Here is a 21,095-nt window from a genome sequence, read left to right on the forward strand (position 1 = left end):
AGTAACTTGCCAATACTGAGAAGCCGTAAGTCTTTGCTGATCCCATTTTCCATCGGAGCCCAGGTGTTCCGAGTGTAGCTGCACTGTGGGGTGTCACAGAGCAAGTGTAACTGTAATGCAAGCCTGTGATTAATCACCACCACTGCACAGAGTGTGCCAAACAGTGTCTGCCATGGATCCTGGCCAGGGAGGGGAGCTTGGGAAGAACCATGGAACTGACTAGCTGGAGAGGAAGTGAGCACTGCCAAAAACCCACCTCTATGGTTTGAATGATGTAGAAAATCCAGATGTCTTTTCAGCTGGAGTAGGTGACCACAGCAAATGGCATACAGCAAGGGCGGCTCCCTAGTGCTTTGGCATGCTCAGTGAGGCTACGCTTTATGAAGAATAAATGAGAAACTGCTGAATGCTCCAACTCTGCACTACGTTTTTTATTGCTTTTTTTTATTGCCTGGTTGTGAAACCACAAATTTCCTCCCTTTTACTCTCCCCTTCCATTGAATTAGTTTGTTTGTCTATTTGTGACACACAGACAAGACCACAGGCTTCTCTGAGACTTGCCTGCAGCTCACTGTGCCAGTTCTGTCCACAGACCTGGCAGCCTGTGCCTCGGTTTCCCATCACTCTGTTTCCTGCCCTGAGAAGCTCACCCTTCCCTTGTCCTGGGGAAGTGTGTGTGTGTGTGTGTGTGTGTGTGTGTGTGTGTGTGTGTGTGTGTGCTCACACCTCCGTAATTCCACATGCAGGATGTCTGGGAAGTGCACTTGCCCTGGAGCAGCCAGATATTCCACATCCATCCTGGCAACCCACTGCAAATGCACCAGGCAGGCTGCAGTGAACTGGTTAATGTCGACAAACAGGTCTGCTTCTCGGTCCCGTGCTAGCTTGCTCGCTCGGTCACTCTCCTAATGTGAGAGGGCAATGGGCTAGTTAGGGGCTTTGAACTTTCAAGAGGAGACATGGCTCTGTCCCTTGGCGGCAGTGACTGATTTGAAATTGTAATGCCTCTCCCATCCAGCAGACTCCATTTCCTCCCCTCCCCCTTCCCGGCTGTTACCTTTCTGCTGGGAAAAGTGTTGACAAAGCACAGCTCCCGCAGACTGTCAGGTGCCTTGGAACGCCTGAGGTTGTGCAGCGCCTAGAACTTGGGCCCATCCTTGTAAGTGCCCAGAGCTCCCGTTAAGTCTGTCCTGTTATCCAGGAGCTCAGGGGAGAGCTGAGGGCAGACTTACAGCTTGCTTTCTTCCTTCCAGGTGGAGAGGGAGTGTGGCCAGCTGAAGGAGCTGTATGACCGGCAGGCTGAACAGCTGAGCAGAACCAGCCTGAAGCTGCAGGAGAAAACTTCCGAGAATGAGTCTGAGATCAAAAACCTGAAGGAGACCATCTTTGAGCTGGAGGACCAGGTGGAGCAGCAACGTGCTGTCAAACTGCACAACAACCAGCTCATCAGTGACCTGGAGAGTAGGTGGCGCAGGCCCAGAGCCAAGGATGAGGCACAGCTTGCAGTAGGGAGGGGGAGGAGGGAGTCTGGAATAATTCCTGCCTAGTCTCCTCAATATAGACTGCACCCTCCAGGGGCAGCTCTGCCTGAGTGTAAAACACTGCGTGTATGCACGGCACTGTAGAAATCAGAGAGAGTTTGGAGATTTTCACTACTGCCCGTCAGCTGAACGGGATAGTGCCCATAGCAGACATTGGCTTTCTCCTCTTTGTAAAACCTGCTGGGAGTGGGAAAGTGCCACCTGCTGGCCTGAATTGCACATTTCACTTTCTAAGCGTTTCGTCTGGCCTTGGGAGCCCCAGTGGCTCTGCAAACGTCCAGCGCGGGGGACGGCCCAGAACAGGGCTAGTCAATGCAAGGCTCTTTCTGTCTCCTAGAGAAGCGTTTGGTTCCGTTATGGCTTTGCCGTGGATATCCTCAAGGATGCCACTTCCCTCTCCCTCACCCGCTCGGCACCTGGGCACCATGTGTCTAATAGTTTTTCCCATCTGGATTATTTGCAGGTAATGTCCTGAAGCTAGAAGAGCACAAGCTGGATCTGGAGAGGCAGCTGAAGGCTCTGACCAAACAGATAAAGGTGATGATCAGATTCCTAGGCCTGGGGAAGGCAGCTGCTGAGCTTTCACCTGAATGCTGGCTTAGAGCCAGGCACCACATGCCACTTCAAAAGACCTGACTCCGGGCTATCTAAACACTGTATAAAACCAACAAAAGGCCTCCCCAAGCTCCCTCCTTCCCTCTCAGTGGAGTTTGACCTTGGCTGATCTGATAGCAGTGTCAAAGCTTGGCTGAGCAGCACCTGGCAATACATGTATTGTTAGAGCCCTCAGTCTCTTTTCAGATGCCATAGGCCTCTGCCTGACCAGGGACAGTAAGCCCAAGTCTACCTCTGATGCAGGCCTCTCTGTCCACACGAAGCAACACTTCACAAGCCCAGGGGAGCCGCTCATTAGTATCCCTTAAGAGCAAGTAATATTCCTGGGTACCTAGGCAGCATGTTACATTTCAAAGCTACGTCCACATATTAACTGATTCATAATACAGAGAAGAGTTTTGAAATAACTGTGCTACTGACCATCACAACAGGCACAGCCCATCTGCTGCTGCTAGAGAAGCCTGCTAAAGTTCTGTGTTCCACACCGAGTATCTGTGTTCCATCTAAAAAGCCGTCCCAGGCCATTGGTCCACATGCAGATGTCCCACTGACATCTCTAGGACGTTTATGCAGCGCTACGGCTTTTTGTCTCCAGCTGTGATTCCCAGAATAAATATATACCCAAAGCAAAAATGCTGGAACTGCTGGTTCCACGTGATACCTGAATATCAGAGCACGTCCGTTCTGCTTTATTCAGTTTCTTCTTCCCAAAGAAAAGAAAGCAGGTGTGGCAGACAGTGAGGGAGCTGCGGAACAGGACACGTCTCCTGTAATTTGCGGTGGTTTGGTTCAGATTTCCAGGACATGGGTGCTTCTTTCTCCATGAACTTCCCCTGCTTTGGGATGGCCGGTGCTGGCTGGCTGATGATGGGACACGAAGCAGCAAGGAGCACTGTTCGCATTTCCACAGCGATATCTGCTCTCCAGTGCTATCGCAACCCAGGATTGTTAAATAAGTGGACAATTTGTGTCATCTTTTCCATCTTCAGGGGCAGTTCCTTTTTGGGCGGTCCTGTCGTTACCAACTAGCACACATTTATTGTGACCTCCGCAGCACCGTGAAACCCTGACATGCCATAAGTCATCTGTGAGCTCCGAGAACGTGAGCTGCAGTGTGTGATGGGGTGCTCAGACCGTGTTTGCACTTACCCTTTCCAGGAGGATACAGAGGAGTGGAGGCGTTTTCAAGCTGACCTGCAGACTGCAGTGGTGGTGGCCAACGATATCAAGTGTGAGGCTCAGCAGGAGCTGCGGGTGGTGAAGAGGAAGCTCCAGGAGGAAGAGGAGAGAAGTGCCAAGCTGCAGAAGGAGCTGGAGGAACTGCAGGGCAGCAGCAGGTTGGTCACGCACAAGGGCCATGCCCTTGTATGTCTGGCAGCTAACATGCATGCAGACAGCGCTTTGCCTCTAACTTACATTGAGCCAGATGCGTATGTTGTCTGTTTCTAATCCCTCTGGCAGGCTTTGTCTTCTTTAAAATTGTCTCTGGTTTTGTCTGTCTGGGGTGCTCCCCAGTTCCCCCTCTGGGCCGTGAGCGCAGGCTGTGTAAGTGTTACCTAGTGACTGAATGGCCCACGGTTTGCTCATGACAGTGATCTTTATACGCAGATGAGTAGGATTAAATAGGAGTGGTCACCAGCATTCATCGTGCAGCGTTGTCCTTTGGACTCTCTTGTGCAGTGTAGTATTGCCTCCATAACTAACTGCACACTGCGGGGAAGCCCCTGGCTGGTTTCCCGTGATGCTAGGGTGGCTGAACATATCTCATGGGACAAACTAAAAATTAGCCCCCTCTTCTGAGGTGAGAACCCGGTTGCCCTGCTATGTGCAAAAATAGGCACTTGCTGAGTCTTTGTGTTCTGCGGGTCCGGATCATACCACCTGTGTGATTGAAGTGACTATTGGGAAACCTTCAGCCTAGGCAACAAGCCCTTGCTGGGGACCCGCTCCCCTGCCCTCTAGTTTCGAGCTCTGTGGAATGAGTGAGCCCACGAGGACGGCTCACATTTCACCCAGAGCAGTCTTGAGTTGAGAGCATCTAGGGCAGCAGGGGTTGCTAGATTCAGGTGTGTTCCTCACTCCGGCCTTGGATCTCACATGCACGTGAAAATAATCAGGAGAGAGATGCCACGTTCTGTGAGCAGCATGCTCTGTGCTCAGCCTGGAGGAGGCAGCCGCTTTGCATGGAAGGGTCAGGAGTCAGATACACCGTGGGGGCTGGAACCAGAGCAGGGCCTTGATTCAGGGCCTTCATGCGCAGTGCAAGCTGTTTGATGGGACACCTTTCAGTCAGTGCTAACTAGTACCATTCCAGAACTGAAGTGAAGGACTGTGGGAAATGGAGGGGTGCAGGAAAGAGGGCTGGGCGTTCTAAAGAGGGCAGTATCACATGCCCCTAATGCCCTGGCACAGGCAGGTCAGAGCTGCAGAGGTTATATCTGTACAGAGCCAACAAAAAGATGGTTGCACAACTAAGAGACATAGAGGATCAAGTCACTGCCCAAAAATGTGCCAGCTTTGCCCTGCTTCCCTGCTCTGAATCTCTCTATCCCAAAATGTCCATGGAAATGAAACATGGATTCAGTGAGTTCTGCCACTTCTGTCAGGAAAAAAGCAGCGCAGCTTGTATGGCTCATGTTCCTTTGAGAATCTACCATGCAGCGGCTCCCGGAGCAGCCATGCACCGCGGAGGTGGAGGGGAGTGATGAGGGATCAGGGAAGGGTGTAGGTCAGAGATGGAATCACAATTCCTGCCTTAAACGAGCAGAAGTCTTTTTTTCAAGAGACTGTGTTTAAGATCCAAGTTCAGTGATGGGGAAGGAGGGTCCCTGACGCGTGTGGAATGAAAGGCTACTAGCGAACACACTCTTACAACAGAGGAAGGCAATCAGATTATCAGCCCAGGCACTCACTCTGTGCTCCGTGTCTCCACTGCCAGTGCTGATGGCACCACTGACGCTGAGAGCAGGGCGAGAAGCACAGCTCCCAGTTCAAGCCAAGAGACCAGCTGATGCTTCCATTCCCGGAAGCTCTGAACAATGAAATGAAACCGAAAAGCCAGTTTGATCCTCCCCAAACTAGAAAATGCCCAAACTGGGGAACTGAAAAAGTCGACTCGAACCAAAATTGTTCTCAAATGTAATGTTCCATTTCCAGCCACTTTTTAAAAAATGGAAGCGAAGGAGGTAGCGAGGCAGATTCGCAGAATAGCGGAGGCAGAGCTAGTGAAGGAGGGGCTGTGTTCCTTATTGCCTTTAGCTCTGTGCTGAGGGCGCACACCTGGGCTGCAGGGGCCTGGGTTCGTTTCCCCTCTCTGCCTCATACGGAGCAGGCTTTTGGATTGAGGTCTCCCCCACTGCAAGGGAGTGTCCTCACTGCCACACTGTGGATGTTGTGGGGCAGGTCTCACCCAGGTCTGATTGCCACTTAAATTTAGGTTGACTGTGGAAAAACTCCAACCCGGCCCCCTCACTGATGGAGCTATGCCAACCCTGACCCCCAGGGTCAATATGGCTACGTCAATTGAAGAATTCTTCCCAGAGCTAGCTACCATCCCACAAGGAGGTGGGCCTGCACCACTGTGGGCTTATGCCTGCATGGCTCTGGTGCTGGAGCAGTGCCGCTACGCTTCCTCTCGTGCCGAGGCTCTTGTACGCCAGTAGTCATTGGGCCGGAGCGCAGAACGGGAATATCTCTGCACCCTTGGCTATGGCCCTCGCCTCGGAGATGTGCACCTCAAGGCCAAGTTCCTGCTCCAAGAACTACTGAGTTGTTTCTGCACAGTGGAGCGGTTTCTTCTGGGGAGCCCTGTGGCTCAGGCACTCTCCCCTCAGTGCGGGAGACCCAAGTTCAGATCCCTGCTCTACGCCGAGCAGAGTGAGAAATTGAACCCGGGTCCTCCGTATCCCAGCAGAAAGCCCTAAGTGCAGGGCTAAGCCTTATAACGTGGGCATTGCCTCACCACTCTCTGCCTCTTCCTCCGCCAGCTGCTCTGGTGTTTTGAATAGTCTCTAAGTCCTGAAAACAAACATTTTGCCCAATCTGTTTGGTGAATTCTTGTCGGATTTGGAGTAGTTTTGGATCAAATGAAACTGTTTCTTGGTGAATAAAATTCTTGAAAAATGCCACTAGCTTTCCTTCCGGGCCTACGTTAGACCTGTTGTAACCAGGAGAGGCGAAGCAGGGAGTGGAGCACAGGGTCTTACCGTTCCCATTTGAAGAAAGAAATACTTTGAATACAAAGGTACATAGGAGAAGGCTTGTTAGTTTCAGGCAGTAGGCTGGTATCTCCCAGGGATTTGGAATGTGGCTGCATTGTTCTGGCTCTCATGATGAGGTGTGTCGGAGCCTAAGTCAAGTATGCTCCTGTTAAAACCAGATCCCTGTAATTCATACATGCAAACATTTCCAGGAGAGAGTCCGCCAGACTGCCACGCTCACGGTGGGAATGATGGGAGCTCCTGGCCACGGCAGGAAAGGAAATTTGAGCCTAAACCAATTCCCCAGTTACATGCTTTTAATTAAGAAGTCAATATGCTTAATGTATATATGTATGAATGTGTCTGTCTCTGTTTGCCTGTCTGTCCGTCTAGCTTCCTTGTTGTACTCCTTTGGACATGGAACCGGAAGTTCATTCTGCAGTGGGCAACATACATTCTCGTCAAAGGGCAGGTGCTGAGCTGAGAGTCAGATCTTCACTAGCAGAAGTTTTTGCATCTGTTACCTTCTTGGTGTAATAGATTTGAATGGAGATCTCTGTGTCCCAGCACAGGTCATTCTAGCCAGAACTGCAACAGCGAATGGCATGTAGGAGCTAGAGGACCATTATAAATCAGAGCTAAAACATCTGGCAGTGAAATTTTAAACTGAATCTTTATTAAGCCAGTCTCTGATGTCTGTGGTCTGCTGCTGAGAGCTGCATCATAATTCCATGCCTTGAAACACATGCTCTGTTACCTGAAATTCCTGGGGTGAACTCGGTACTGCTCTTGCCCAAGTCCCCACAGGCCACTAGCCAGAGCCAACCCTGAATTCTATTCCGTGCAATGGCGTGTAACGCATTCTAGGCTCTAGCGGAGCTAGTCTGGAGCATGTGACACGTTAATGAGATCTATAAAATATCCCTTGCGTTGCTAATCCCGAGCAGCTGTGCATTCAGCAGGATGCCAGACAGTCCCCCATGACAGTTTCCTGTCTGATTTTTAAGCTCTGCAGGAGAAATACACCTTCCAAAGAGTGTGCTGCTCAAATGCTTTTTTGACAATTGCTCGACTGTCTCTGGGGGCTCGTTGGAACCTGTAAACCAAACTGAAGCCAATTTCCCTCCTAAGAGATCCTGGTCATTGTAGCATTTGCCTGGGGCTGCCTGAGTTCCTGACTCCAGCGAAGTTTGGTTTCACCTTTAGGTTTTTCTAACCCGACAAAGTCATTTTTGGTTCAGGAACAGACAAAGAACTTGCAGAAAATGCCCTGATGAGCTCATCAAAGTCCATCTGAATGAAGGTAAGAGCCTCTCAAGGGCATCTTTAACCCAGAGTAACTGTCTAATTCTGTGACTGAGAGTGTGTGGCGGGGGGTGGATGGCTGGATAACACTCAGCCAACGAAATGAGGTGTGGAAGGGAGAAGTTCACGTCATATCCTGGCCTGGAATAAATCTTAGTGCTTGTCCTTAGAAAACACCAGCGGAGATCAATACAAGTCCTAAGTTTAGGGCCTTTTCTGACATCGTACAGCCAGCTCTGATAGTCCTCCTCAGGCAGAAGAATCCCCACTGGAGCACAACTGTCTCCTCCGCTCAGAACGTCACTCAGTGAAGTTCTAACTTCTGCTTTATAATTAGAGATTCCAGCCAAGGAGAAGACCGCTAGACTGAGTCCATAGCACTCAACGGAAGCAAGTGGCTGCCGGAAGTACCTTAGTTCAGTGCAGCCCCATTGACCTTCATCCACCTGCCATTCCAGGCCTGGTCTGTTACCGCTGTGGCTAGCACCAGTGCCGGGGCGAGACATTCTCCTGCCCATGTGCCCCTCTTTCCAAGGGGGAAGATATGTTGCATGCCCACCGGGAGGACAATGCCATGTGTCTCAAACCAAGCCCAGGGCAGAGCCTTGGGCCAAGAGGGCTTTCCTGAAGGCAGACCAGCATTTCCCACAATTAAAAGATCCGCTTTCCAGAACCAGAGATTTAACTAAGTGCTTGAAAGGGAAGTGAAAACGAGGATCCTTTTCTCTCCCACTAATTTGCTTCTTCCCTCCCTCCTGTAGCTACGTTTCAAGTGCCAGAGCATGGCCGTGTTAAATGCACTATCTCCGGGAATTCAGCGTGTAATCTCTGTGTATTAAACCGAATGTCAGTGTGTACGTGCTGATGTGCTGCTCCTTTGTGCCTGTGTTTGCAGCTGTTCTGTCTTGCAGAGGTTTTCTCTGTTCACTCTGCTCTCACTTAAAATGAGAGAAGGGGGGTCTTCTGGATGGGCGCCAGGTTGGGTTAGTTAGGATGCTCAGTTGCTCTCCGAGGGCTTTGGGGCCAAAATGAAATGATAGCCCAGTCTTTTTGGCCAGGTCCGCCCTACAGACTGAGATTGGTATAACTGCATTGTTGGGGGTCTGAAAGGTCCCCGTGCGACACACTATACTGAGCTAGCGCACTCTACGCTTGGGTGGTGTCAAAGGGAGGACTTCTCCTGTCAACACAGCTCCTGCCTCTCAAGGGGGTGGATTATCTGTGCTGCCAGGAGATGCTCTCCTGTCATCATAGCAGCAGATCCACTGAAGCACTAAAGTGGCGCAGCTGCAGTGTTTTAAGTGTAGACCTGCCTAGCAACAAAGGCCTTCCTGGAACAGAGACTTTGCAAAGCCTGGACAGGTTCCTGTGTACACCTTGACAGCGCAAATTGCTTAGTAGAGGGGAAAGCCACATCCTTTAAAATAGGTCCCTGGCTCTAACTGTTTCATTCCTTCAGCCAGGGGATGTATTTTTTTTGTAGTATTGGTAGCTAATCCTGCCCCCGGGTTTTCTGTCTTCGTGATTCCAGCACTGAACAGAGTTGAGACCTTTTTATGACTTCCCACTCCTCTGGCAAGCTAAAGCACCGATGGATTGAAAACCACAGGTGTGAGCCAAACGGCCCCTTCCCCCAATGGGTGTGCATCCCAGGGAAGAGAAGACGTAGAAATGAATTAAATTGACTCACTAGGTCTCTGCTAACTTGTCTGTGATGCTCTGATCCATGCCCCTAGTCAGTAGTCTCCCCTGTGAGCAGTGGGCCTGTGTGCCCCTGCACAGAGGACATTACCTCCTCCAGGTTTTTGCACCGTTTCTCCTTCCCCACCCCAAAGGAGCTTTCCTGGGGCAATCTGATCACAACGTTTTATTTTTCTGTCTCTGCCAGCGTCAGGGAGTTGAAGGCGACTAGGTGAGGGGAATGCCATAGAGTATGGCTGGTGGAGGGGCAGCCTCTTGGATGCCGTATGGCAGCTCTGCCTCTGCTAAGGAGGGAGATGTAAGTTTGGTCCCAGAAGCACAATCCATGCTCTGGCTGCTCCTTTGTTCAGTGGCAATGGGCTGGTTTGGGTAAAACACTGACAACTGCACTTTTGAACTGTTGTGTTGTTTTATATAACTCCTCCCCCACGTTTGTCTCTGTCTCCCCAGGTGTGCAGTCTCTGCCTGCTAGCACAGTCCTGGAGGGATGCAAAGCCCGGCCTGATCTTGCCAGGACTGGGACGCCTCTGACAATGCCTCCAGCCTGAAAAGGGAAGTTTCAACTGGAGAAAGCAACTCAGTCCAAAGAGACCAAAAGTCCAGTGCACCCCAAAGTGTGAATGCCATTCTGATCCACTTTTCCCCACGAGCAGCAGCCTGGCCCTTTGATTCACCAGGCTGCTCTCTTGTGAAGAGTCCTGGAGGTGGAAACAGTTTTGAATCTCTTTAAGACAATTGAAAAGAAATCTTAGGAACCAAAACCCTGAGCTTGATCCCAGGGGTTTGGGAACTGAGCTATCCATTGACTTGAGTGGGGGATGGCTGCTTTTGCCCATGCTGAAATCCAGCCCAATCCTACATTTAAAAGCTGGGTAATAACGAGTTGTGCATGTGGTGTAAGAAGAGTTTTTCTTAGACCAGCTTCTGTTGGTGGGAGAGAGAAGCTTTCAGGCTCCCCACAGCACTTCTTTAGACTAGCCCCAAGTACCTTTCCCAGATCTAAAGGAAGTGCTGCAACTGTGGGAGGGGTTCTCCTGTCAGTGTGGTTAGTGCACCTCCTGGAAAGGCAGTAGCTAGGTTGTCTATACCAGCTCTTAGGTCACCTTGCCCTGCTCACTCCAGGGCTGGATTTTTCACACCCCTGAGTGACCATAGCTGGGTGCATGTAATTTTGGAGTGTAGACTGACCTCAGAGAGCTGGAGCTAAACCGCGGGTGGAGCGGATTGTTTAGGTTAAGTTGTTAACACACATTGCAAGGGACCACAGGCAGTAAAGTGGCCAATTAACACCTCTGGAAAAGGAGGGTTAGTGCGCTGCCCTAAGCCACACAGCCAGTGTCTTTTTTCAGTCCATGGGGTTTGGTGTCTAGCAAAGTGATTTCTTTAAGCTCCCAGGCTCTCTTTTGAAGGTGTTGTGCAGGTTTCCCGTAAGGATGAGGATCCAGTGGCCAGAGAGAAGCAATTACTCTGTGAAAACTGTTTGTCCACAGGGGCTGCAGTGTATTTATCTTTGTGGGTGGGTGTGTAGGATGTAACGTGTTCTGCACACACCTTATGTGCTATAGAGAACAGGACAGGCATAGACCTATTTCCTAGTGAGTCCCGACTCTGCATGTGGTTGTGAGAACCAGGTGTAGATTTCATATGAAGATGAGGTTGCTGCATATTCGGTAGGTTTTTGATGCGGCAGTGGCAAGGGCCTCACCACTAGGTGGCAGCATCTGACTCGTGTCCTAGAAGTTTGAAAGTTGCGTGATGACCAAGAAAGTTGGCTGCAGCCTATCCTGCTGTAGATTTCTCTTGCGCCAGATCAGGCGCAGGTGCAGCCGCAGCCATGGGATAAAAATTAGCTGCTTGTCCTGAACTGCTCACAAAAGGATCCGAAGGAAAAACGACTGTCCCCCTAAAGGAAAGTTGTTCCCATCCCCTTAACTCAGGTGATGTATGTGATCAGGAGAATTTGCTTGTGTCCTTCCTGACAACTGAAGACACTGGGAAAGCTGTCCTGGATACCAAGCAGGACCTGAGAAGACAGTTAGAGATCACGGCCTTGTGGGACTGGAGTTTCACATTTTGGCCCGAGGCTTCTTTGGCTGGGAAGACGTAACAGCCATGGCCTCTGGGCAGCAGGCTGTCTGAGTGCTGAGAACCCTCCTGACTTTGGCATGGCCCATGCCATTCTGCCGTGGGACGTACTTGGACGCGCACTTGCGTTGCCTCTCGTTATTATCTGTGCTGGCAATTGTTCAGTGTTGGTTTTATATGTTTAAAAAATCCATGGAAGTGCAAAATAAATGTGTGATTGTCCAGAAGTGTCTGCTGCCTGCTCCTGGCCTCTCTTCTGTTCTGCATCTCAGCAGCTCTGTGTGCTTCTTCTTTGTCTCCCTTGGAACTGAGGAAGAGTCACAAGTCACTTTGTAGCCACAGTGCCAGGAACTGCAGCCAAGGAGATGTTTCCGGCAGCAAACAGTTACCCACCCCAGAGCCACTTAGTTTGCTTCAGAAAAGGCGCCTTGGATTGAGAAATGTCCAAACACAGTCACTCAGTATTGCTGCTGCTTTCCCCAACGTGTCTAGCCTGCCTGAATTCAAGGGCTAGTCACCGCAAGGTTGGTAACTCCTCCGTGACTGCCCCTTGCTGGTGAGCTTCCCACTAACGCTTCAAGTACCTCCCCTCCCTAGGGAATCAAGTGGTGCGATGCAAAACCACCCATGTTGGGTTTGGGCTGAATCGCTCCGGCTAGCAGCTGCCACACTCCAGTGTTCTTGCTGGGGGTAACTGTGCGCAGCATTTCCGCCCAAGTTCTCAAGCAAAGCAAAGGCAGCAGGGTTCAAATTCTCTCCTCTCTCTGCCAGAGATTGGTTATGGCGTAGGCTGCCCAACAGGCCCTTTGTAAGGGGATTTTGCTCACAGGAAGCTGTTGCTCGGCGCTCGAGCTATGGCTTGGCATTAATCATGCTGGGGCATTCTCATGTCATCTTTTCAATTTGTTTGCTCTTGTGAGTTGCACTTCTGCCTCCTCAGACTTAAAGGCTTGAAAAGTCTGATTGCTGTTTGCTATCAAGGGTTTGGAGTGTTGGTGTTTATAGTACCATGTCGTCTAGCAACTCCAGCAACGGCCCAGGATCCCGTTATGCTAGACCTTGCGCAAACACTGAACAGAGACAGTCCCTGCCCCCAAGATACTCCAGTCAAGGCGGATGGGGAAGCGCGAGGAAGCAATGAGACCGCATTGGCCAGCATGGTAGGCAGTGGTCTCGGCACCAGCAGGCTAATAATTGTCAAGTATTTTGTAGCCATCCTGCAAACGGGAGTTTTTGGAAGGGCTGTGAGGCAGGACAGTGAAGTGTCTTGGTGAGTGTTTACACAGAGCTCTTTCCAAACATGGTTGCAGTGGGGGAGAAATCCCAAAAATGCTTTTTGACACTACTGAATGATGATGGCTGGCATCCTGAGTCTCAGAGGGCGGAGCTGACCTTTCTCACTGCTCTCTTCCCCCCTCTTCCCCCCTCATCCCCATATTAGTCATTTTGTTTTCAAAACCGGAAAGTAGTGAGCGCATCAAACCAGGCTGGCCTGTGTGATGTAGATTGGAGTAAGTGGGTCCCAGGCACAAAACACCACCATGGTGAGATTTCCTGCTTGGGAGACCTCACCATCGCAGTCATCCCAGACATTCATTTCAGGACACGTTTAGATGATAAAATCAGAGTGCCCAAGCAAAATCTGGCCGCATGGCAGCTTAGCTGTTACTGTCTCAGCATTTATCCGGCTGAAATACTTGAGGTGTGTGTGCGCTCTCAGCAGATTTCCTGGGATATGAGCCACAGGATAATGTGTTTCATATTTAATCTTGCTCTGGAAGAGTTTGTGCAACCAGAAGATCCCCTGAAGGGGGCTAATCAATGAAGACGTGAGCCTGTGAGATAAGGCGTAGGCAAGCCAGAAGAGCTCTCCTATTGATGGCCCCCCTCAGCCATAAACATGTGTTTATCACTTCATGTTTCTTTCCTTTTCCCCCTGGGTAGAATCTACAGCCAGTTCCCATAGCTTAGATGGGGCTTTGGCTCATTCCCTTGGCTTGGCCTTACCTTCCAGATGTATGAACTTGCCCAAACCTGTGTCTCTATCCTGACCTTCCGAACTCTTAACATTATGCCACAAACTTCCCGTTCCCTTTCTGCCTGGGAAATCATGCAGAGATCCTGTCCACTGGTCTCAGTCTTTACTTCCTTACAGAGGAACGTGTGAAATGGTTGGCTGACCCAGTCCTGCTGGGCATCCTGTAGCAGAAGTCCATGATTCCCCCCACGTGTCACTAGCTGCAGGACTCATTTTAGCCATTGTGTTTTCTTACAAATGAAGTCCAGATGCTGCTGCCTGTTGACATGTTTGTGTTTAATGAAGCCATGAGTGGGGGAAGGGGGTGAGAATTTGGGGCTAATCATCAGAACACTGGATCCTTCAGAGCTCAGTGAATCTCGTCCAGCTTTTCTTTTCCTCCTCCTTGGATTAGATGGAGAATGGAATGAAATGGCTTTCCTCAAGCCATCTGCATCCACAGGCCTTTCCTGGCTCGCAGGGAGGCTGAGTGAATTAGCAAAGAAGTAGCCAGTGTCTGCTGATAGACAGCACCTCCTTGAGCATGGCCAGAAAAAGAAGCATGAGTCACTCTTTTTTTGGTCATTCTTTGATACCTCCAGCCCCCTTGCATTTTGTAGCAACAACTTGGATGCCAAAAGGAAAATAAAACAAAAAGATCGACCTCTACTTTTAGCCCAGCAGGAACTGTGCACCTCAGTAGGCACTTTCTCCAGGGAATTCTGGCCCCATTCTTGTGCTGAATTCCATAGCTCTCTTTTCCTAGCCCAGCTCTTCATGGGGGAAGCAGTGGTGCTCTAGGATCTGCTGATCAGTCCACTTAGCTTCATGAAAACTACGTCATGAAAGACTGTTTGCAAATAAACAGCCTCAGCCATCTCTGCCCGGCTTTCCTGAAACCTAAGTTAGTTTTGTGAGGTCAAAGCTGGCCCAGGCGGTGATGGGTGAGGCTGCCAAGGATGTATAGTCAATTCCTGGACAAACACCAGTTGTTAGATGAATAGATTATCAAGCCAGAAGGGACTACTGTTATCTGTCAGAGGGGTGGCCGTGTTAGTCTGAATCCGCAGAAACAACAAGAAGTCCTGTGGCACTTTATAGAGTAACAGATTTATTGGAGCATAAGCTTTTGAAGGCAAAGACCCACTGCATCAGATACATCTGACGAAGTGGGGCTTTGCCCACGAAAGCTTATGCTCCAATAAATCTGTTACTCTGTAGGTGCCACAGGACTTCTCATTGTTTATCTAGTTTGTCCTCCTGTGTAATACAAGCCGTAGGACTTCTCTGGATTGATTTTTGTTGTCCAATAGCAGAGACTAAACTAAAAATTGAGTCTTGGTTTAAAAATGTCCAGTGATTGAGATTCTACCACCGCCATCAGTCACTTACTTCCACTGTTTAAAAAAACAAGAATGGAAAAATTATGCCTTTGTCGTTTTTGTCTAGTTTCGAGTTCTAGCCTTTGGATCTTATTACACCTGACTCTGCTAGACTCCTATTTCCATTCCCCATACAGACGAACAAATCAGCCTTCAACCTTCTCTTTGATAAGCTAAGTAGATTGTGTTCCTTGAGTGTCTCACTATAAGGCACTTTAATCATTCTCCTGGCTCTTCTTTGCATTGTCTCCAATTTATCAACCTCCTTTTGAATTGTGGATGCTGGAATGGAACACAATTTTCCAGTGGTAGTCACACCAGCTCCAAACACAATGGTAAATGACCTCTTTGCTCCTAGTTCATATTCTCCTGTTTTATGTATCCATGGATCCCATTTGCCCTTTTAGCCTCAGCATCATTCTGGGAGCTCATGTTCAGCTTATTATCTACCATCATCCCCAGCTCTTTTTCATAGTCACTGCTTCCCAGGCTAGAGTCCTACTTCCTGTAAGTACCAACTTACCAAATGATCCAGATTGCTCTGTATCTCTGTCCTGTCCTCTTCATTATTGGCCTGTCTTTGTGTCATCTGCAGCAAACTCTATCAGACATGCTTGTGTTTTCTGTGAGGGGATTCACAAAAACATTGACTAGTAGTGGTGCAGGGCCAGGGCAGGAGTAGACCTACAGGACGGCTCTAGAAATATGCCTGCTGGAGGATGATTCCCAGTTTACAGTTGTGTTTTTGAGACCTGTCATTTTAATGATGATTTTTATCATTCTGGTTTTTAATAAAATATTGTGTGTACCAAGTCATATACCTTACAGAAGGATGTGCACTATTACATCAATACTATTGCCTCTATGAAACAAATTTATAATCTAATCGGATCAAAAAACCGATCCGTTTACCATGCATGTTGATTGCCATTGATTGCATTATTTATATCACTGTCCTCTAATTGTTTAAATCATTTCCATGTTAGCCACTCCCTTGTGCGGCTAGTTTATGAGCGTTGGTTCAGGGGGTGCTATCTTTGGGTGCATGCCCAAAAAGACAGCAAAGGACATAATTAGAGGTTTTTCCGAAGTGGGGAAGTTCAAATCTGGGTCTTTAATGCTTATGAAACCTACCAGACTTGGACTCAAGGCAGATGCTAAGCTTAAGCCTAGCAAATTCACAACAATCTGATATCCTTTCCATCTGGCAAGGACCCACAATTAGCATCTGTAGACAAGGCTGTGAGGACTCAAGAAAGGTAAGAACACAAGAATGGCCAGACTGGGTCAGACCAAAGGTCCATTCAACCCAGTGTCCTGTCTGCCCACAGTGGCCAGCGCCAGGTGCCCCAGAGGGAGGGAACTGAGCAGGGAATCGTCACGTTGTCCCTCCTGTCACCCATTCCTAGCCCCTGACACACACAAGCTAGGGACACCATCACTACCATTCCTCATGGTTGAGTATCAAGGCTTCAACATAGCCCTGGATTTCAGGAAATTCCAACTTTGTCAATGACTCACTGTGACCTAAGGCAAGTCACTTAACTTCTCTGTTCCTTGGTTTCCTTACCTGTGAATGGGGCTATTTCTTGACCTCCCAGTGGTATTGTGAGGCTTATTGCTGGCTCTTCTTCAAAGCCCCTAAGCATTGTAATGGGAAAGTCCATGATGGGGGGGCCTTACAAGAGAAGGGACTTGCGCCTTAGGAAGTTCCTTTCTGTAGAATGGGGGTATTTTCTTGTGCTTCCTGTTGCCACTGACTTTGTTCTGGTTTCTACTATTCAGGCAGACAACTGAGGAGGTGAATTCTGTGGAAGCAGATGCTACCAGCCGCTGGCAAGGGGTCTGTGTCAGCAGGGCGTCACCCACTCCCTCAGAGTCTGCAGCTACCGTCAAGTCTCTGATCAAGTCGTTTGATTTGGGATGCTCAGGTACTCCAGCCCTGCACTCTGGGAGCAGAGGAGTTTTTATTTTTTTTCATTAATGTTTCAAATAGTGATACTTCAGCTTGCAAACGTAATTCTTCTGACATCGGCTGCCTCCATTTTTCATCCCCGTGGACATTGGTTTAAGCAGTGCTATAGAACATAAGACCCTCCTATTGAGTGAGACCAATGGCCCATATAGCCCAGTATCCTGTTTTCCGACAGTTGCCAATGCCAGCTGCTTCGGAGGGAATGAACGGAACAGGGTAATTTTGAATGCTTCATCCCCTATCGTCCAGTCCCAGTTTCTGGCAGTCAGTGTTAAGGACACCAGGCGTGTGCAGTAGTGTCCTTGGCCATCTCTTGTCTAATAGCCATTGCTGGACCACCATGTATACTTTTGGCTTTCACAACATCCCCATAGCAATGAGTTCCACAGATTGTGTGTTATGAGAAGTAGTACGTTCTTACGTTTGTTTTAAACCAGCTGCCTATTAATTTCATGGGGTGAGCTCTGGTTCTTGCGTAATGTGAAGGAGTAAATAACACTTCCCTGTTTGCTTTCTCCACACCGTTCATGACTTTGTAGACCTCTACCCCCCGTCCCTCCCTTTTCTAAGGTTTTCTCCAAGTGATGCTAAAGTACATAGAAAGCGATAGAGTACCCTCAGGTCTTTGGTCAGCCATGGGTGTCGGGAGAGGAGGGGAAAAGAACATCATAGCTTTTCTTTCAGACTGCTCTGCAATATAAATGTTTCCTTCCCTTCTCACAGGGAGCACTGCGCAGAGTATCACGGTTCACAAGGTTCCCAGGAGTCCTCTGAGTGGAATTCCGGTGAGGACAGCCCCAGCAGCGGCTGTCTCCCCCATGCAGGTACCAGAGGCTCTTCCCACTATTGAGGACTGGGCTGGGTAGTTGCAGGGTTTGCTATCACATCATGCTAGGGGAAGGGGAAACACATGTGTTTATTTTCTATGGAAGATCAAATGCTGGAGTTCTAGCAGGGATCAAAGTGAGCTGTTTTATCTCCTGGCTGAAGGTCTCATGGGGTGGGTGTGAATTTTTTGGAATTCACATGAGAGCTTTAATCAGCATTAATCAGGCAAGTAGGTTTTAATAATGTGGAGTGAATTAAGATGAACATCAAGCTAACCAGGCATTTAGCATGTGTGAAGGGAAAGGTCAGTGCCAGAGAAAACATTAGCAGATCAACCTATGGCTAGTCAAGGCTGCTGCTGATGGTTGCTGTGTTTTGATTTTCTCCCAGAATGCTCCTCTTCTGGCATGTGGGGCTACTGGTGCCACTACATCAGCCAATTAACACTCTGTTGGTAACTTTCAATGGTGTGATGTGATGCCGCCAGAAATCCTGCCTTTGGGAATGCTGGGAAGCGGCAGCGGGGCGTTTGGTGGTGGAATTCATGCCATGCTTTCACAAGCCTGTGCGCGATTTGCGCACTCAGATGCCTTTTTGGACCTGCTTGGCCAGGCATTGTTCTAGGCACCGACATCTTCCTGGAAGCTCTCATGGGAGCATGCAAGGCATTTAGAGCACCCCGGTGGGTGCGTGTAAGGGACAGCTCTCAGAACTGGCTGTTTACTGAGGTGTGAATACAGAGCAAGTATAAATTATACCCCTCAAGCCAACTAGCTCCACTTTTATTAACCAGCCACAGTACATCAGCTTTGCTCTGCCCAAGGAGAGAGAAATGTGCCTGAGAGGACTGGATAAGGCCTGGTATTGTGAACCTACTCTCTCGCCTTCCCATACAGAGTCGGTTATTTTCCATACCCTAAAGGAGCATGACTGTGGTGTTTGTCATCTCCACAGACTATACAAGGTTGAATTAGCTCTGGCACCAGGCTTGAATACTGGCAGGTCTCCTGCAAGCACAGCCATAAAGAAATCGAGGCCTGTGTTTGTGCTTTGACTAATTGTTAAAAAAGACGGTTTCTCTGGTGACAGAGATCCTCTTTCTGCCTGCAGTCATTTCTCAGGAAATTGGAGCTTATTTTCTGTCGTCCAGTCCTGCTGGTGATTATGTAAAAAAAACAGAAAGATGCGGAAATGCCCTTCTAAGTTGACCCAGCAGGGATGTTTACTGGAAATCATGACCCAATTTTATTAAAAAAAAAAAAGGGCTAAATTATACCAGGAATTCTTCTCCCACCCTCCTCTTGTCTATCTCCCACCCTGTGCTTGTCCCTCTGTTGGTCTTACCTTGGGATTCATGCATCTAGAAACTCAGGAATGTAAGCTCTGCCACCTCAAATAAGGCCATCTCTTTCAATATCCAGCCTGTAGTGCAGGTGAAGGGAGGGGCTGTGACCTGGAGCAGGGATTGGGTTGCACGAGAGGAGTCTGACCTGGGGAAGGGGTACAGAGTCTGGGAGGGGGGTTGTGACCTTGGGGAAGGGGTGCAGGAGGGAGTGCAGGGGTTTGTGTTGTGACATAGAGCAGGAGAAGGGGCTGCAGGGTCTGGGAGGGGTATGGGTGCAGGAGCAGGGGTGAAGAGGGTTTGGGTTGTGAAGGGGAGCACCAGTCTTAACACCCACTAAAGCAGGGGCAGGCAAAATATGGCCTTGGAGGGATGGGCGGAGGTGCTAGAGGCAGGCTCTGGCCAGGAGGCACTTACCTAGGCAGCTCCTGGCTAACAGCACAGCGGGACCCTCAGGCAGGGCCCCTGCCTTCTGCACCCCACATGCTGCCCAGAGTGCTGGCTGCACTGGCCATGTGTTCTCTGAGCACCTGGAGGGGTGGTTCTTTGCACTCTGTGCCACAAGCATGGCCCAGGCAGCTCCCATTGGCTGGAAACCAGCCAATAGGAGCTGCAAGATTGTGCTGGAGGTGGGGGCAATACAAGGAACACTCTCCCCCCCCCCCCCCCCCCGTGGTGTACAGAGGACCCATTGCCCCCAGCAGCCAGCTGCTTTGAGCAGCGTGCAGGGGTGTGGAAGGCAGGGACCCTGCCTGAATGTCCAGCTAGGTTGCTGACTGGGAACCACCTGGGCGACTGCCTCCTGGCCACAGCCTGCCTCTGGTACCCCAAGGCCGTGTTTTGCCCGCCCCTGCTTCAGCGGGTGTTAAGCCTGGTGCTTCGGAGGAAGGGGAAGCCCGTGTGTTGTGCATGTGGAAGAAGAATGTGAATTCCTTCCTGAGCCCGCACTGGTTTGCTGGTGCTGGGAAGTGTGAGATTTGCCAAGCTTTGAATAAGTGCAGTTGCTATTGAAGCCCTAGTTTCTATCGGGGGGGGGGGGGGGTGTCTAAGGAGAAAGCAGCAAGAATGTGAGACTCTAAATTCATCCTGGAGAAGCCCTGAGAACGCCGAAACATTTCACCGAAGGGTCTGAAGTGCAGCAAGCCTTTAATTCCCTGTATCGCGATACGTGTCCAGGAGAGTAGTGAGGCTTTCAGGGAGCCACTGTGTCTTTGAGCTGCGAGAAAAGATCAGAACTGACCCGTCCAGGCCGGAGCTGAGAGGTGCGGGGCACCTGCAGCGTCTAGTAAAAGTTGGCAGGATTTTACACTCCTGATTGGGAAGCCTGTGAACGTTTCCCTCTTACCGTGCGTAAGGGCAGCGGCAAAGTGAGAGGTGCCGGGCAGCTAATGCCCACGGGCCTTTAGAAACCAGCCCTGAAGCAGGCAGCTCAGAAGGCCTGTGGACACAAGATGCCGAGCGCCCTTCATTCCCACTGACTGAAATGGGACGGGCGTGTTCTTGGTTCTAAGTCCCTGGCCTACTTCAGGACAGAGAGGGCAGAGCAGGCTTGTGTGGATGGCTGTTCACATCGCTGTTGGGGCTGTGATTGAAGCCTGGCTGACCCTTGCAAAGGTATTTAGTGGGGAGGCCTGACGATGGCAGGGAGGGGAACAAAGGGGGCACAGGAGCTGGGCATTGCAAAGGGGTCCTGAGTGCCCAGCACTGCTGATAATACTTTGGCGGTGGTGGCGGCTAGAGTGCTTGTGGGGGCCAGCACCACGGTTTGGGTGGCAGTAAGGCAGGGGGCAGCGATCATTTTTGAAGTAATCCCAGGCCACTCTGGAAGGGGCGGGCTTCAGGTGGAAGGGGCGGGCCCAGGACTCTTGTGTGCTTCCCCGCCCACAGATCCTGATTGGTTCAGGCATGGGGGAGCAAGCAAAGTCTTGTCCTCCCCTCTTCCCCTCCCCCTCCAGAGAACCGCCAGCTGTTCTGAACAGCTGGTGGTTCCCTCTAGGCGCCCATGGCCCCTACGGTGAGAGGAGACTTCCCGTGCTCCCCCCTGCGTGCCCCCAGGTCAATCAGGGCCTGGAGAGGGGGGGCACGGGAAGTCTTCCGCTCCCTGC

At 50.1% G+C, this 21,095-nt stretch overlaps 1 protein-coding gene across 6 annotated transcripts in view; it reads left to right on the forward strand.

The window, feature by feature from the left end:
* SPECC1 (sperm antigen with calponin homology and coiled-coil domains 1) overlaps positions 1–21,095 on the forward strand; it is a 175,914-nt gene that overhangs the window by 108,797 nt on the left and 46,022 nt on the right. For 2 of the 6 annotated variants that reach the window (XM_075904346.1, XM_075904347.1), the window contains exons 5-9: positions 1,254–1,461; positions 2,005–2,078; positions 3,315–3,493; positions 16,631–16,776; positions 17,544–17,644. In XM_075904346.1, coding sequence (XP_075760461.1) covers positions 1,254–1,461; positions 2,005–2,078; positions 3,315–3,493; positions 16,631–16,776; positions 17,544–17,644 — 708 coding nt within the window. The other 4 variants (XR_012896994.1, XM_075904348.1, XM_075904351.1 and 1 more) reach the window with 4 other exon arrangements.

The sequence above is a fragment of the Pelodiscus sinensis genome, chromosome 21 (assembly GCF_049634645.1).
Source record: "Pelodiscus sinensis isolate JC-2024 chromosome 21, ASM4963464v1, whole genome shotgun sequence".
NCBI lineage: Eukaryota > Metazoa > Chordata > Testudines > Trionychidae > Pelodiscus > Pelodiscus sinensis.